This window comes from Phaeoacremonium minimum (assembly GCF_000392275.1).
Source record: "Phaeoacremonium minimum UCRPA7 unplaced genomic scaffold PA7_03_scaffold_509, whole genome shotgun sequence".
Lineage (NCBI taxonomy): Eukaryota > Fungi > Ascomycota > Sordariomycetes > Togniniales > Togniniaceae > Phaeoacremonium > Phaeoacremonium minimum.
The window spans coordinates 1-14,410 of record NW_006921411.1 but is presented as its reverse complement, the minus strand read 5'-3'; the positions used below and the strand labels follow the sequence as shown (position 1 = coordinate 14,410).

General features: G+C 50.9%; 4 protein-coding genes across 4 annotated transcripts; 3 read left to right on the top strand and 1 right to left on the bottom strand.

Moving 5' to 3' along the window:
* Window positions 1-5,688: 5,688 nt before the first annotated feature.
* Window positions 5,689-6,251, top strand: UCRPA7_7266 (hypothetical protein; the record flags this gene model as incomplete). The annotated part of the gene is made up of 4 exons (XM_007919798.1): window positions 5,689-5,709; window positions 5,845-5,918; window positions 5,977-6,149; window positions 6,214-6,251. The coding sequence occupies 4 exons, from the start codon at window positions 5,689-5,691 to the stop codon at window positions 6,249-6,251; spliced, it is 306 nt and encodes a 101-aa protein (XP_007917989.1).
* Window positions 6,252-7,156: 905 nt separating this feature from the next.
* On the top strand, window positions 7,157-7,531 carry UCRPA7_7265 (putative cupin 2 conserved barrel domain protein; the record flags this gene model as incomplete). Its single annotated transcript, XM_007919797.1, has 1 exon — window positions 7,157-7,531. One exon carries the CDS (start codon window positions 7,157-7,159, stop codon window positions 7,529-7,531), a length of 375 nt encoding a protein of 124 aa, XP_007917988.1.
* Window positions 7,532-7,781: 250 nt separating this feature from the next.
* On the bottom strand, window positions 7,782-9,433 carry UCRPA7_7264 (putative mannose-1-phosphate guanyltransferase protein; the record flags this gene model as incomplete). Its single annotated transcript, XM_007919796.1, has 4 exons — window positions 7,782-7,808; window positions 7,859-9,040; window positions 9,200-9,256; window positions 9,362-9,433. The coding sequence occupies 4 exons, from the start codon at window positions 9,431-9,433 to the stop codon at window positions 7,782-7,784; spliced, it is 1,338 nt and encodes a 445-aa protein (XP_007917987.1).
* A 2,257-nt stretch (window positions 9,434-11,690) lies between these two features.
* Window positions 11,691-14,387, top strand: UCRPA7_7263 (putative dynamin family protein; the record flags this gene model as incomplete). Its single annotated transcript, XM_007919795.1, has 4 exons — window positions 11,691-11,748; window positions 11,829-13,095; window positions 13,150-14,301; window positions 14,354-14,387. The coding sequence occupies 4 exons, from the start codon at window positions 11,691-11,693 to the stop codon at window positions 14,385-14,387; spliced, it is 2,511 nt and encodes an 836-aa protein (XP_007917986.1).
* Between the last annotated feature and the right edge of the window lie 23 nt (window positions 14,388-14,410).

Genomic DNA, 14,410 nt, shown 5'->3' with positions numbered 1-14,410 from the left:
AGACTACCAAGAGAAAAGGCAATGCCAAGTCCAGGGGACTTGTACCCCACGGAATATGGCCATCAGGAACGCGAGCTTTCACCGCAGAGGAAGCTGTTGAGCCTTTTCGACTCCTATCGTTACCTGGAGAGATCCGAAGATTGATATACCGTCATTATCTCGTCAAGGATATTCCAATCAAGATCCCGAAAAGGCAAGCAGTTAGTGACTTCGAGAATCTACAGCTTGTCTGTAAACAAATGAAATCTGAGGTTAGGCCAGTCTTTTACCGAGAAAATTGCTTTTACTGGTGCGATGAGCTCGTCGGCCGCCAGTGGGACTTCTTCCGTAAGGGTCATATTACCCGTATACATTCCCTTATGGTCAAGGTTAGATCCCTCGACGTCATTTGGCAGCATTTTCATACACATAGCTTCCTCATATGGATTGCGTCGAGCGACTATAGGCTGCTTCAAGGAGGCCCTGGGAGACTGAGGCTCAAGCAATTGACCTTTCATATCCCATCCCATCACTCCGGCCGATGTCCTCAAGAACAACCACCACCAGAATATGAAGATCTTGCCGCTACCGACATACTAGCCCCCCAAAGCTACGGTAAGCCATCGCAATGTGGTAACCTTCCCCGAATGAAAGCCGTACGCTCGATTCGACTTGATACGACCAGACCGGTACATCCGTTGTGGATAAATAAAATAAGACGTGAATCAGGTTGCGATGTGGAGGTCGGGAAATACTCTTAACTGGCAATTCGAGAAGTTCAGTCTGTGCAACGTTTCCAAGTACTCAGGTCTCTTCGGATGGTTTTGTCTTTAGCAGGTGGTAGATGGGGCTGAAGGTTTCGTGAAGCCCGCTTAGATGAACATTTGGCAAACTAAAATTCTCTACAAAAGCTGTTCTGATCATGTTTGTACCATTAACATTTGCTTGCATAGACAGAAGACGAGACCTGAATCTGTCATGATGGACACCCATGGGTGCTTTTTCGTCTTGCCGTGCTCGATCAATCGATCGAGATATCAGACACTGCTGTCTTTCTGGAGTTCATTCTTTCTTGGAATATGGAATCCCTTGCTGTAATATCATTACTTATATTGCAAGGTCATAGTATTTTCTGTTGTCGTTCGACTATGTACAGCATTGTTCCAAACCAAACTTGGATGTCACAACCTTGAACCCAAGATTCGCAGTTTGCGTTAAGCGGTTGCATTTATTCAGACTGGTATGTTGACGTCCCCAGCCAATGGATATGGCGAGACTATGGTTGTCGTGCAGCCGCGAATACCAATTGGGCAGGTCGTGAGCAGCCAAGCATTCGTGAATGCAGAAGGATCCGCCACCTAATCTTACCGTTTAACGTCAAGAAGTTTTCTCAACCACTTGCTTTTCAGGAACATCTATTCCAAGACGACTTCATCGACTGCTTTCTGCATGCCAGGAGAGAGCTAATGCGGTGTGGCGTTGACTTCGAAAGCTCCTCCCTGATGCTAAGATGGAGGGCAACACCATAGCGCGGGCTGCTGACTTCTTTACATCGCAATGTCAGCGCTCCGAGGTTGCCGAAGATAAATATGCTGCTCTGCAAAACGACGACTTGCATTATCATCAAAATGACTCCCATGTGAACGAAGATGCTGAAGACAAGGGCCTCGTCTCTGGCCATATCAGTCAGCCACGGGATAAGACACGCAGCCGAGGTTTTCTCACCTCTTGTCTCGGAATACTCACTATTGCACTGCTCTGTCTGCTCAGCGGCAGTTTAATTACCGCACTCCTACAAAATTACTTGATCAGAGACGATATACCACGAAGTAAAGTTCTCATAAAACCATGTGGCGGCACAGCAGCCGAAGCCCGCGCTCGAGGCTGCCACTTTGACATCGTCTCGTTTATGTGGCTCCCAGACCAATGCTGGGATCCAGAATTGGTAGCTGATTTTGAGGAGACCAACCACTTGGAGTGGTTTCAAGGGCCCAATAGGACAGGTCCTCTCACGCGCGCACAAGTGATTACCGGAGAGTACAATCCTGTGTTTGTGAATTGGGAGTATCACTGGAGGCATTGCACGGCAATGTGGAAAAAAATGCATAGAGCGCTTCTAAGCCCCTTGGGACAAGCCGCTATTGATGGCTACGTGGCACCATATCACCATACCTTGCATTGTGAGGAGATGTTTCTGGTCAATAGAACAAAGAATTTCGAAGACACCGATACCGAAGTGAGAGTGAAATATCCAGACTGTGGGATGCCCTTACTCTAGTCGGTGTTTATATACCAGCGGAGTCATCACAGCAAGGAGAATGACAAATCATGTACTTCGTTACATGATATTTAGAAATAATATCACGAGAGGACTCCGTCAAGTTCTTTGAGCATCTACTGACACATAATTATGCTGCCACCGGGACATTCATGCCAGTCATTGCAAATCAGCTTGCGCATATATTGAATTCAAGGACTCAACTTTTGGTAGGGACACGATCATACGTTCTCAACCATTTTGTCTATGTGCTTCAATATTATACAGTCGAGTATTCTTTGTGTGAGCTATATGAGGACAGGTGGCTCTCGGATTCTCTAGAACAGTTGGCCAAGTGACTATTTAATCGTATCTGGACGCAGGCACGTATACGACCTGAAATTGTGGGCTTTGGTTAGCAGTACTTACGGGCCGGTTTTCTGTTCCTGCGAATATGTTGCGTTGTTTTTTGTGTTGTTGCCCGTTGTTTGCATTCATTTCCCACTCCTGTTCCTTCTCTCTGAACCGAATTCCATCGCTGAATACTTGTATACGACCTCGAGATTCCCGGCGCAGACGCTCTAGCCAAATTCTAGGCACATTCCCCTCAAAGCTGACACGTCTCAGGCTAGGCTGCCGAGCTATCTCCTCCAACCACTCGGGTTGTGCGTAATACTTCAGAATAAATAGGTCTCGGTCTCTTTCCTCACCATTGTGACGACGCTCTTCCGCAGCTGATAGTTCACTCTCCACTTCCTTCTGAAAGTCATTCTTATAGAATTCAATATCCAGGCTATCGACGTTGGTGCTGTGTTTGAGGAGGCCGAGTAGAAAGGGGCTCCAGGACGGGGAGATAAAGTTGGAATTTTCAATGGCGATAACCATTGAAACGTGGCGCAGACGTTCGTATCGCAAATTACCGTGACATCTGATGCCAGTGCGTATGCTGGAGCCCTCAATTGATTCACGAATGATAATCTCGGTAAGCGCCCAAGGGCTCATTTCCCTGTACATCTTCTTACAGGTGCTCATCGCCGCCGGCAGCGGCTTTTCGTACGTTCGGAAGAGAATCTCAGGGAATTGAGCGGTCCCCGTCATCAAAAAATCAGTATCGTCGGGAGTAAGGGCATATCTTAAAATCCTCTCCCGGATCTCCGCAGGGAGACGAAAGAATGGAGAATCGCTCATCATGATGATGACTATCCTGTAGCGGTGATGACGAAGTTGTAGTGGTGATGTGAGACGGAGTTTTCAGATGGAGAAATTTAGCTACACTTTTAGGTGTTTGGATGAGGTTCCCCGCACTGGACTTGCCTGTTGATAGAGCTGCCCTACCGAGCCAGTTCTGAGTCGGTAGAAGGAATGCTCTCTCCCCCACTTCCTCTTGGTCTTCACAGGAGTCAGCTTGGTCATTTGGCCTGAGGTTGGAGAACATAATATGGGAGAGGGGCATTTACATAGTAGTAAATAGTGGATATGGATAACCCCAAAAGCAATCGGTCAAATAAGTCCAACTACCCAATTTCTCACTTGGACAATCGTAGTAATCAGTGGGAGAGAGATTGCAACTATAGTGATAAATCCAGATGGTGTTCATTGTAAAAGCAGGATGGATTGATAGATCTGATAGAAAAAAAGCATGGCTTTGGATCAAGTCCTCGAACTAGAGGCTTGAAGGCTGGGGAATATTGTGCCTGCCGCAGGCTTTAAAGGGTCATTCAAAGACATGAATTCATAGGAACTTGTGACAAGATTAGGAGAAACGTTAGCGCTTGAATTTGCAGCAAGTCTCAGAAAATTGCCTCGTTTGTCGTCGTGCCTCAACTCACCATGAGCTTCTTACAATGTCCCATCACAGCAAACAAGACCTAGCAAGACCTGGTGATTGATATTCATCACACTGCCAGCCTCAAGCTTTGCTCTAGAAGCTTCCTAGGGAAGTCTCCCTATGAATATAACTCTTTGTGCCACTTATTTCCTCGAAATTTTCAACGCAGTCCTGGAGCTAGTTGACAAGTCCAACTATCAAATCACGGACCTACATCTTCCTGTCAAATCAGTGACTCTAGCGTATGGCTACAGAATGACAAAATTTGTAATGAGCATTGTTAGATATTGTTTTTATTTTATTCTTAGCAAATATTGTGCTGCGGCTAGAAACATCGCCATCTATTGCGGAAAATGCACCAAATCAGAAATTATGTAAACTGAGCCAACGATTTCTTCTCTCAAAAGCCCCGGGGTACGTATACTTGTTGTTTTATCCCTCTCATCGGCACAGCACCCGATAGGGAGGCGGCGTCTTCACCAAATTGAGAAGCGAGCGATATATGTTCGACAAGTTTCATCTCTTATTTACAGCCTATGGGCACAGGGATTGGTGGAAGGGCTTGGGTCAACCGCATTCGATATCGCAACCGATTTCAACCACCATCACTGAGACAGAACTCTTTTCATTGAAGCAAGAAGATATAAATGAACCCGATCATTGGCAGGCCGGGGAAATGCCGTCCCCACCCACCCACACATTCCTCGCCAGGGCCAATATAGAGGTAATTTGAGGCTAAAGTATCGAGATCAGCGCTTAACGGCATATATCAGAACCTCAACCATAGCTCGTTGTGTTAAAGTCGGATATTTAAGGGATTTCGCTCATTGTATTCTACTAATCATTCGTTTCTGTCGTCTAGGAAAGCTTGTAACTCCCACAAAAGACACTAACCATCTCATCTAAGATGCAGTGGAAGCCGCTTGTCGTAGCACTATTCGTGCAACATGGTTTCGGCCAGAACTTCCAGATGATGAGATTCAGCTGCTCCCAACTTGTCATCGACCGAATAGATCCTTTGGTCAATCCTGGCCAAGTACCGTCGACACATGTCCACCAGATTGTCGGAGGTAACTCTTTCAACGCTTCCATGGACCCAACGACGCACGATCTCCCAACCGAGTCCACATGTACTAGCTGCACTTTCTCAGAAGACTTTTCCAACTATTGGACCGCGGTTCTCTATTTCCGAGCCCGCAATGGGACTTACAAGCGTGTGCCCCAGTTTGTGAGCGAAGGACTTCGCGCAATTGGTGGCATCACAGTATATTATATTCCTCCATATGACGGAAAGACAAAGGTCACTGCCTTCAAGCCCGGTTTCCGTATGCTTGTTGGGGACGCGCTGCTGCGATCAACGAGTAAAGACCCCAAGGTATGCCACCGCTGTATGCCAAAGACAGGAGACGCTAGCAATATCGAATGCTCACCCCCGGACACCCAAGCCCTACCGAAGGGCTTCTGCGAGGGCGGAATACGAACCGTCATCACTTTCCCTACATGCTGGGATGGCAAAAATTTGGACAGCCCAGACCATGAGAGCCACGTCGCATATCCTAGCTCAGGAAATTTCGATAATGGCGGTAGCTGCCCAGACAGTCATCCTGTGAAACTCCCTCAAGTGATGTACGAAGTCATGTGGGATGTAAGTACAATAAACTACGCTTCCAAATTTCACCTTAAATATGTAATTGCCTTGAGAGAAATCCGATGAGATGCTACGGGGGCTGGACTTGGATTGAAAGGTAAAACTTTCGCTTGCTAATCCGAAGTATCCCAGACCCGACTCTTCAACGATAAGGATTTATGGCCACTCGATGGCTCACAGCCGTTCGTTTGGAGCACTGGCGACCAGTGAGTCTCTCTATGGTAACGGACATAAGCCGATCATGAGTCTAACACCAAGGTGTAGAACCGGGTATTCACAGCACGGGGACTACGTGTTTGGTTGGAAAGGAGATTCTCTCCAGCGAGCCTTGGATGCCCGCTGCACGGGAGCCGTCTGTGGCCAACTAAAGACTCAGACATCAGATGAGGCGATGAAATGCACCAAGTCGCAACTATACAAGGAAAATATCGACGGATGTAAGCCAACCCCCGATCGTCTGTAAAAATGGCACACATTTGGCTTGAACTGACAATGTCACAGGGCTGACTGAACTTCCGGGAATGGGCATGGATAGTTAGATCGGTGTTTGGTAGCCTTTTATCGGATAATCAGGTAGGTGAGGTCTAAATAGAAGCGTTGATGGCGGGCCATTCTTTCATCTGTGCTATACTTCTACCTTACTTGCTCTTCCCGCGGCGTCTCATTCTGGCTATACAAGTCAACCCCACCATCAATCAATGCGGCCACTTCTTTTAGACTCCGCCTTCACACGTCTTAAACCATGAAACAGTCTTTTGCAGCATTTTCGGTAGTTATTGTGGAAACACAAGGTGAGACTCATGCCTATATCGAGTTGTTCGGGATGTCAAAACCCTGAGGCCATATTTAAAGTAGCTCTTCAGACTACCTTCATACAAATGCTAGAACATATGAGCCTAGCGGTCTCTTGGATAATGTAGTTGAGAGACTGATGCATAACTTGATATGCTTTTCTTCCGTCCTGATTGAACAGCATCATCGCAGCAAGGTGACATGCATATAAGAGACTTTGACTACTTATGCTTGACAAGTTGAGGCACATTTGTCCATATTTTGTGACACAAGCAACCAAAACGCACAATTTAAGTAATTCTTCTGCCGCTAGTGTCTCAACGATGCTGAACGTGTGAAAACTTCTGCTCCGATAATAATTTGCAGAGACTCTATGGATCCCCCAATTCACTAGTCTTGTGCTCAATGGCGCACAACCTCACAGAAGAATAGCCCCCACGACCCAAGAGATGCGCCCTTCGGATGACACGGCTTCTTAACTGAACAAGACTGTTTTTGGTCATTTGCATTCAAACAAAGCTCATGATTTATAGCTACATGTTAATCTGAACGCCCTACTTGGAGTCTACTGGCATAGGAGCAAGTGATCACATCGGAGACCGCTGTGTGCTTTCGTAAAGACTCTCCAATCGAGAAGTGCACGAATAGCAGTATGAGCAGTACCGTGTCAATTCCCCAGACATTCGACTCCTTTACCGAGACCTGGCAGCCTCACCTTGTCGCATCCGTCAATGACCAGCACGTTAAGATCGCCAAGGTCGACGGCGAATTCATCTGGCACGCACACCCCAACTCTGACGAGCTGTTCTACCTGCTGGGAGGGGAGTTGACGCTCGAGATCGAAGACCGAGATTCGGTTGTCATGTCAATTGGGGATGTGTTTGTTGTGCCGAAGGGCGTTAGGCATAGGCCCGTAGCTAAGGATGCGCACATACTCATGGTCGAGAAAGTTGGAACGGTAAACACCGGCGACGAGCCGGCTTCGGAGCGGACAAGAGAGGTCAAGGATGTCAGATCAGTGACCTGAGATGTTAGCTGTGATGGTGGAGGGTAAACTGTGGCGGATAAGAAGCTATAGAAAATTCTTTATATCCAGTGTGACATTCCATGTAGATGATATCAAGTCAGGAGATAAAAGAGTTGATCTCAGGGCGTGTGTTATTATTATCCTCCATATTGGATACCTACATCCGCACGCAGAGCCTAGCCGAGCAAACAAGCTTTTCAAAGACCTCGCAAAAATGCTATAGTGTCGACAAATCCATCTGAAACGACCTTTACATGATGACCTCGTTGGCAACATCCTAGGAATGTTAGTAAACAGGCAAAGCGATCGCCGCCACAGAGCACTTACCCGTCTTAGTTCCTTGTAGGGTAAGCAGACGCAGTTTTGCACTCGCACCTCATCGCCAACTCCGCACTCCTTTCCGAGAATGGTGATGGCCTGGACTTTAACGCCGTTCTTCACAACGCTGGTCGTGTGGCTAGTGACAGGGGTAGGGGTTCCCTCGACACGGGCCCAGGCGCCAACACGGCTGTTCCAGCCAATGATGGAGTACAGCACGCAGGCGTCGTGCTTGATCTCCGCATCTTCCAGCACGATGGACTCCTTGACTCTGGCACCAGCGCCGACGGTTGCGCGGGGACCAATGGACACGTTGGGGCCGAGCTTGGCTGTGGGATCCACGTGGGCGCTGGGGTGGATGAAGACAGGGGCGATGATGTTCGCTGAGGGGGCAGAAAGCTCCTTGGAGCCGCTCTGCCAGGCCTTCTGCAGGTAGAGAGCGTTGGCAGGGACGGCTGAGCCGGCCGTCTTGATCTGGCGCCAGAAGTCCTTGGTTTCGTAGACGAAGAATTGCTTGTTATCGGCCATGTCACCGAGGATGTCCTGCTCCAGACGAATAATCTGATTCTTGCTCTCGTCATCCTCGTCGTCGTGGTCTAGTATGAAGGAGTTCTCGAGGTTCTCGGAGCTGGGGTAGCTGACGAGGCGGGCAGGGCGATCGGCCCGTCGCTTGATGGCGCTCCTGATGGAGGGGAAGATGGCCTCGGTGCTGAAGAGATAGACACCGCAGTTGATGAGGTTGCTGATGTGGCTCTCCGGCTTCTCGACGTAGTGTAGCACGCGGCGGGTGTGGCTGTCGCTCACGATGCAGCCAAAGTTGCTGGCGGCGTCGTTGCTGACGCGGGTGCCGAGAATGACGGCCTCGGCGTCCTTCTCGTTGAAGAGCTTCAGCATGTCGTTGAGGGGGAAAGAGCAGCAGACGTCGGAGTTGAGGACGAAGATGCGCTCGGGGCGGCCCTTGAGGATAGCATCGCGGAAGTGGTAGAGACCGCCGGCGGTACCCAGAGCCTGATACTCTCGCAGGTACTTGATGGACAGGTTGGGGAACTGAGTGGCGGCGTCCTTGATGAAGTCGCGGAAGACGGACTCGTCGTAGTAGCCGATCATGCAGACCTCGTGGATGGAGGGCACCTTGTCGATGGCAGTCAGGCAGTGCCAGATGATGGGGTGTCCGGCGACATCGAAGAGAGGCTGATGAGAGTGAGACAATACGTCGTTAGCCAGGGGCCACAAGGGACATAGAGAGCACGCATGTGGCAGGGGCGGGAAGAGGAGACAGAACTTGAGGCCTGCCCCCGACGCCGAGCTGCGACTTTTATGTTATATAAAATGGAAAAGGGGCATACGAACCTTGGGGACGTCGAGAGACAGCGGTCGGAATCGAGTGCCACGGGAAGGGCCACCGACCTGAACGGAAAGCAGCGTCAGTATGGTTGTGCAATGCGAATAGGAGACGAGGCCTTCGTCGGATTGCCCCAACCCCAAGCCCAGAGCCGTCCCCGCTCAGCTCACCAGAATGACGGCCTTTGTGGCGCCGTGGGCACCGTTTGCCTGCTTATCGCGGTGGGGGATCTGTAGTGACATGCTGGGCAGGTTGTAGAGTTTCGGTGCGAAAAACGGGAAGAAGGTCGGTGAAGACGAGGTGAGGCGCTTCGAGGCTCGACCAGACCAGGGCGGACCAGGAAGGGCGGAGAAAGCTGGCGAGAACCTGAAATCAAGGGTCAAGTCGTGGGCTGCTCAGCGTCGAGAGATCTGACGCTGTAGATGGTGTGCAGGACCGTCAAGTCAGGACAGGAACCGCGAAAGAGGAGGAGGAATGGGGTTAAAGATATGTTTGTTCTCGTATTTCTCGGTGGTAAAGTTATTTGCTGTCCTGTGCTACTACTGTGACTGCCCAGTGACTGCCCTGTGTGCATGCGTCGGTGTGAGGTGTCCATTGGCGAATGGCTTGTTCTGTTTGGCAGGGGTCCACAGAGGGGGAGGGGAGGGGGGTGGCTGCAGCAGCCATTCAGTGTCATCCTTCCTTCAGGGAAGTAGATAAATGCAAGGGACTATCGGCTATCTTTTTCTATCATAGAAAGAAAGCCTATCCCTTCAGTTCACATGCACGACGATGTTGTTTCTTGAGTGCGAAGAGAAGAAGCAGTCTTTATTGGCTTAGACTTCTTCCGCCATGCACCTAGGTACTGATAATTATTTGGGATAAGGTAGAACCTTGATTATGTGTTTTCGCAGCCAACTACTTGACTTGTTGGCTTAAACAGCAAGCGAATGCGTTGGTTGCATCACGGTCAACAAGACATCGGGAAGACAGAGATAGGCAGTGCGTATTGAGATCATTATTCGGACGTTGTATTCTATAATTAAATTAAAAAATGATGTGCTGTTTCAAGTAGATCCCAGCTGATCGGAAACTCGACATATTCGACATCTGCTACAACATCTCAACGTGTAGATGTTGGAATCGGGGCAAGTTCCCCGCCACCAGGGTAATAATTGTTAGTTCGGCGAGGGTATTACTACCTCCTCAACAAGAGGTTACTACCTTTATAGAGTTGATAGGCTCATAGTAATAAACAGAATTTTTAAAAGCTTGATAAGTATTACGACTCTCATTATTGAGTATCTTTACTTTACCCTTCAAGAATGAACGTTAACGTTTATGACCCTGGCAGAGGAGTTGAGTTGGGAAGTCAGGCGAGTCTCACCGTAGTTTAGTGAGAGAAGGCCAAGAGAGGAAAGAGTAACATCTAAGAGTTGTCCTTGGAAGATCAGACTCGTTTGCTGGTATCCAAACGGGTGCTTGTCTTACTGCACTGTACTGCAATTGCTTCTTTCATTCACACAGATTCACACTGCACCATACAAAATTGGGTGGACAGGCGTGCAGGAGTGTGCAGCAGCAGCCCGGCGCATTATTAGTGAGGCGTGTGTGCTGCCTGAAGCTGAAGCGGCCCCGAGCCCGCCCCCACTCCCAGCCTCTCTCATTTCTAGAGCGGCCTTCTCTCGTCAACCTCTCAGCTTTCCAATATCTCCTGCTAGCTTGTCGCCGGCAGCACCCCGCCAACTCTTAACAGACCATAACAGGATCTGAGGCTGGCCCGAGTGTTACCTCCCAAACCCCTGGATTCGACCCTGGATCTCGAGGTCTACCACCACCGGCGGCTGGTTTCTCTCCCCTTTCGTCTCTTCTCGACTCCATCCATCTCTCCCCTTTCCGAAAGACACGACATCTGAATATATCAAGCTGTTTTTCCTTTTTCATCTCTCTTCCCGCCTTGTGTATCAACTCACCTGTCAGCCCGTTGGAGAGAGGCTGTAGCTTCCCCTGAATCCTACCAGCAGCTCACTTCGTCCGTCCTGAGCTCTCGTATACCACCCAGGAACCAACTCAGAAAAGCATCCGAGCTACTGTAGATATCTGCTTAAGCCTAACCTGGGTAAATATCACAAGGAAACCTAATCAAAAGCAGGAAGGCGAGCTAGCAGCGCATTGGAGGCTCCTTCTCCCCACCACCAAGCTCGTGTAAGTCAGTTACGCAGTCCCGCCATCCCGCCATCCCGCCATCTTCACCACCACCCTCTCATCACCGTCCTGAATTTCATCTTTTCCCACCATACCTTCCTTTATTTCTAGCTCATTAGAGACGCCCCATTTACAAATAGACGCATTTTTTATGCAACGCCGCTGACAGTGAGTGACAGCACTGCGACAATGCCTGGGAGGCATATCAAGCAGGAGGTCCTCAGGGGAGGATCTCCGCCTCCCTCACATGGCAAGACTGTGTCCGTGGGAGCTCCTGAGCAGAGGACTCGTCCGAGAAGAGGCAACTCAACCATCATGGCCTCGGACGCCACAGACAACGCCCTCGAGCTTACCTTTGCCCGCTCTGGCGCACGTAAGATAAGCCCTTTCACTTTGCGCTCATTGCAGATGAAACGTATACTTGTATGGATGAGTAGCTGACTGCCATGATAGCTAGCATTTCAACTTACAATCACCGCCGATATGAGGCTGAGGACCGAGATAGCAACTTGGACAATGAGGTGCAGTTCATGCAGATGCGCCCGCACCCAGAGCGCCCGCAGCCTCCCGAGCCCCGCGCCTTGGATGAGAGCTTCATGTCCAACGGCCTGGTGCTGAACGACATCGCCGCCAAGGTCAAGGAGTGCAATGACACCCTGTCCGACCTCCACCAGCTCGGCATCCAGCACGAGATCAGCCTCCCGGAGCTGGTTCTCGTCGGCGACCAGTCCGCCGGCAAGTCATCGCTCATGTCAGCCATCGCCGGCTTACGTCTGCCCCGAGGCAAGGGCACCTGCACCCGATGCCCCATCCACATCCGCATGTCGCACAAGGAGACCTGGACGTGCAGCATCACGCTGCAGCTGGACTACGACTATCAGCCCGCCGAAGGGCATGTCTCGGACGGTGATGACGACGGCGCCCCCGCGGGCGCCAACAACCGCAAGGAGAAATGGCTCAAACGGCAAAATCGCGTTGTCAAAGAATTTAAGACCATCCAAGATAAGTGTGACACGCCGATGATCGAGCACGTCCTGCGCTGGGCCCAGATTGCTGTGCTCAACCCCAGCGCCAACCACATGCAATTCGTGCCCCGACAAGGTGAAGTGGATGACCGCGCGAGAAAGAACCTCGAGATCGCCGAGCAGAAGACCGAGGCCAAGTTCAGCCCGAACACCGTCGCGCTCGAGATCAGAGGTCCTGACCTCGCCGACCTGTCTCTCTACGACCTGCCTGGAATTTTCCAGACAGCCCCTGATCCGAATGACCAGTACTTAGCTGGCGATGTCGAAGACATCTGTTGCGAGTACATCTCGCACCCCAAGGCCATCATCCTGTGGGCAGTGCCTATGAACGGTGACCCGGAGAACTCCTCCACCTTGAAGATCATCCGCCGCGCCAAGGCCCAGAAGCGAACGCTGGGCATCATGACAAAGGCCGATCTCTTGTCTGATGGCGACCAGTCCAAGTGGGTCGATATGCTAGGCGGAAAGGTCTACCAGATCGGCTTGGGCTACTTCGTCACGTCCCGCCCCGGAAGAGAGATGGACCTTGAGCTGGAGCAGAAGACCGAGGAGGCGTTCTTTAACCGTGCCCCCGGGCCGGGTGATGACGACAGACTGGCTTGGCCGCGAGCCTTCTCCCTTCACGATGACCGTTGTGGTGTGCCTCGCTTGAAGGCGTTTTTGTCGCAGAAGCTCAGCGAGGCCTTCGCAAAGAGGTAAGTCTCAGATTGTTTTCGTTTCAATGGCCCATAGCTAATGTCCTGCCACAGCTTGCCCGACGTGAAGAGAAAACTCTTCAGCCGTCTCGAGACGGTCCGAACCGACCTCGGCAGACTGCCTGAGCTCCCTCACAACCCGGAACTGGAGATCAAGCGAAGCTTGATGGAGTTCACAGCATACCTCAAGTCGTCCATGCAGAGTCAGGACTTCACCTCCCAGTGGGCCAGGATCGCGGACGAGTTCCGAGACCGAGTGCTGCAAATGAAGCCTAAGTACATCGTTAAGGATGCTGGTACCCGGGCCGCTTCGGATGGTCCTATCGACCTGACTGCGGACGACGACTCTGCAAGCGTCTACAGCATGATGAGCTCACCTGCTACTGAGCGCCAATACCGACGCCAGGTTGAAGGAGACTTTGAGAGCCCTGCGGCGAAGCGCAGACGAGGCGTGGACGGATTGAAGGTGGAGGACGTTGCTAGCAGCTTCACCCTCGGCAGCAATCCGGTCACGCCGCGAGCGAATCGTATTGGACCCCCTCCTGCTGGTCTAGGACCATTCACCGGTGGCGTCAAGTCCAAGACTCTTCCGCAGCTTCGAGATCTGATCCGCTCTCACCGCCGTCCCGGCATGCCCAACACCGTGCCGGATGAAGTCAAGGTCGTCCTCTGCAGGGAAGCAGTGCATCCATGGGTCGAGCCGCTGAGAATCTTCCTCGAAAAGACCATGAACCTGCTTAGAAGTCAGGTCAAGATCTCACTAGACAGAGCTCTACAGACCCTAACGAACCGACAGATCTTCAAGAAGTCGTGGAGCATTCTTCAGTCATTCCTAGAGGAGCAGGGCAGGATTGTTAACGACCGTCTCAGCCACGTCTATCGGATGGAGACCCGCCAGCTGTACACGGCCGACGCCGAGACGTGCGCCCGCCACCAGGAATCAGAGAGGAAGGTCCTGCTGCGCAACCGCCATTACCATCGGATGAAGCCGTTCCGCAAGGGCGACGACAAGGATCGCCCGCTTCCTATCTGGGAGCAGATGACGCCCGAGCAGCGCCAAAAGGAAGAGACGGAAACGCAGAAAGAGATCCGCCAGCTCGGCAAAGATCCCTTTGAGACCGAGATCGAGGTGGCGGCCTACGTCCGGGGATATTACCTTACCGCAGCAAGAAGGTTTATTGACTCTGCTCAGCTCAACTTTACATCGTGCTTGTTCCCCGATATGGTCGACTGCATTTCTAACCTGTACCTTGACGAGAAGCTTGGCTTGCTCGGCGGTTCTGGTAAGCTAATAAATCCCCCCCCCCCCCCCCCC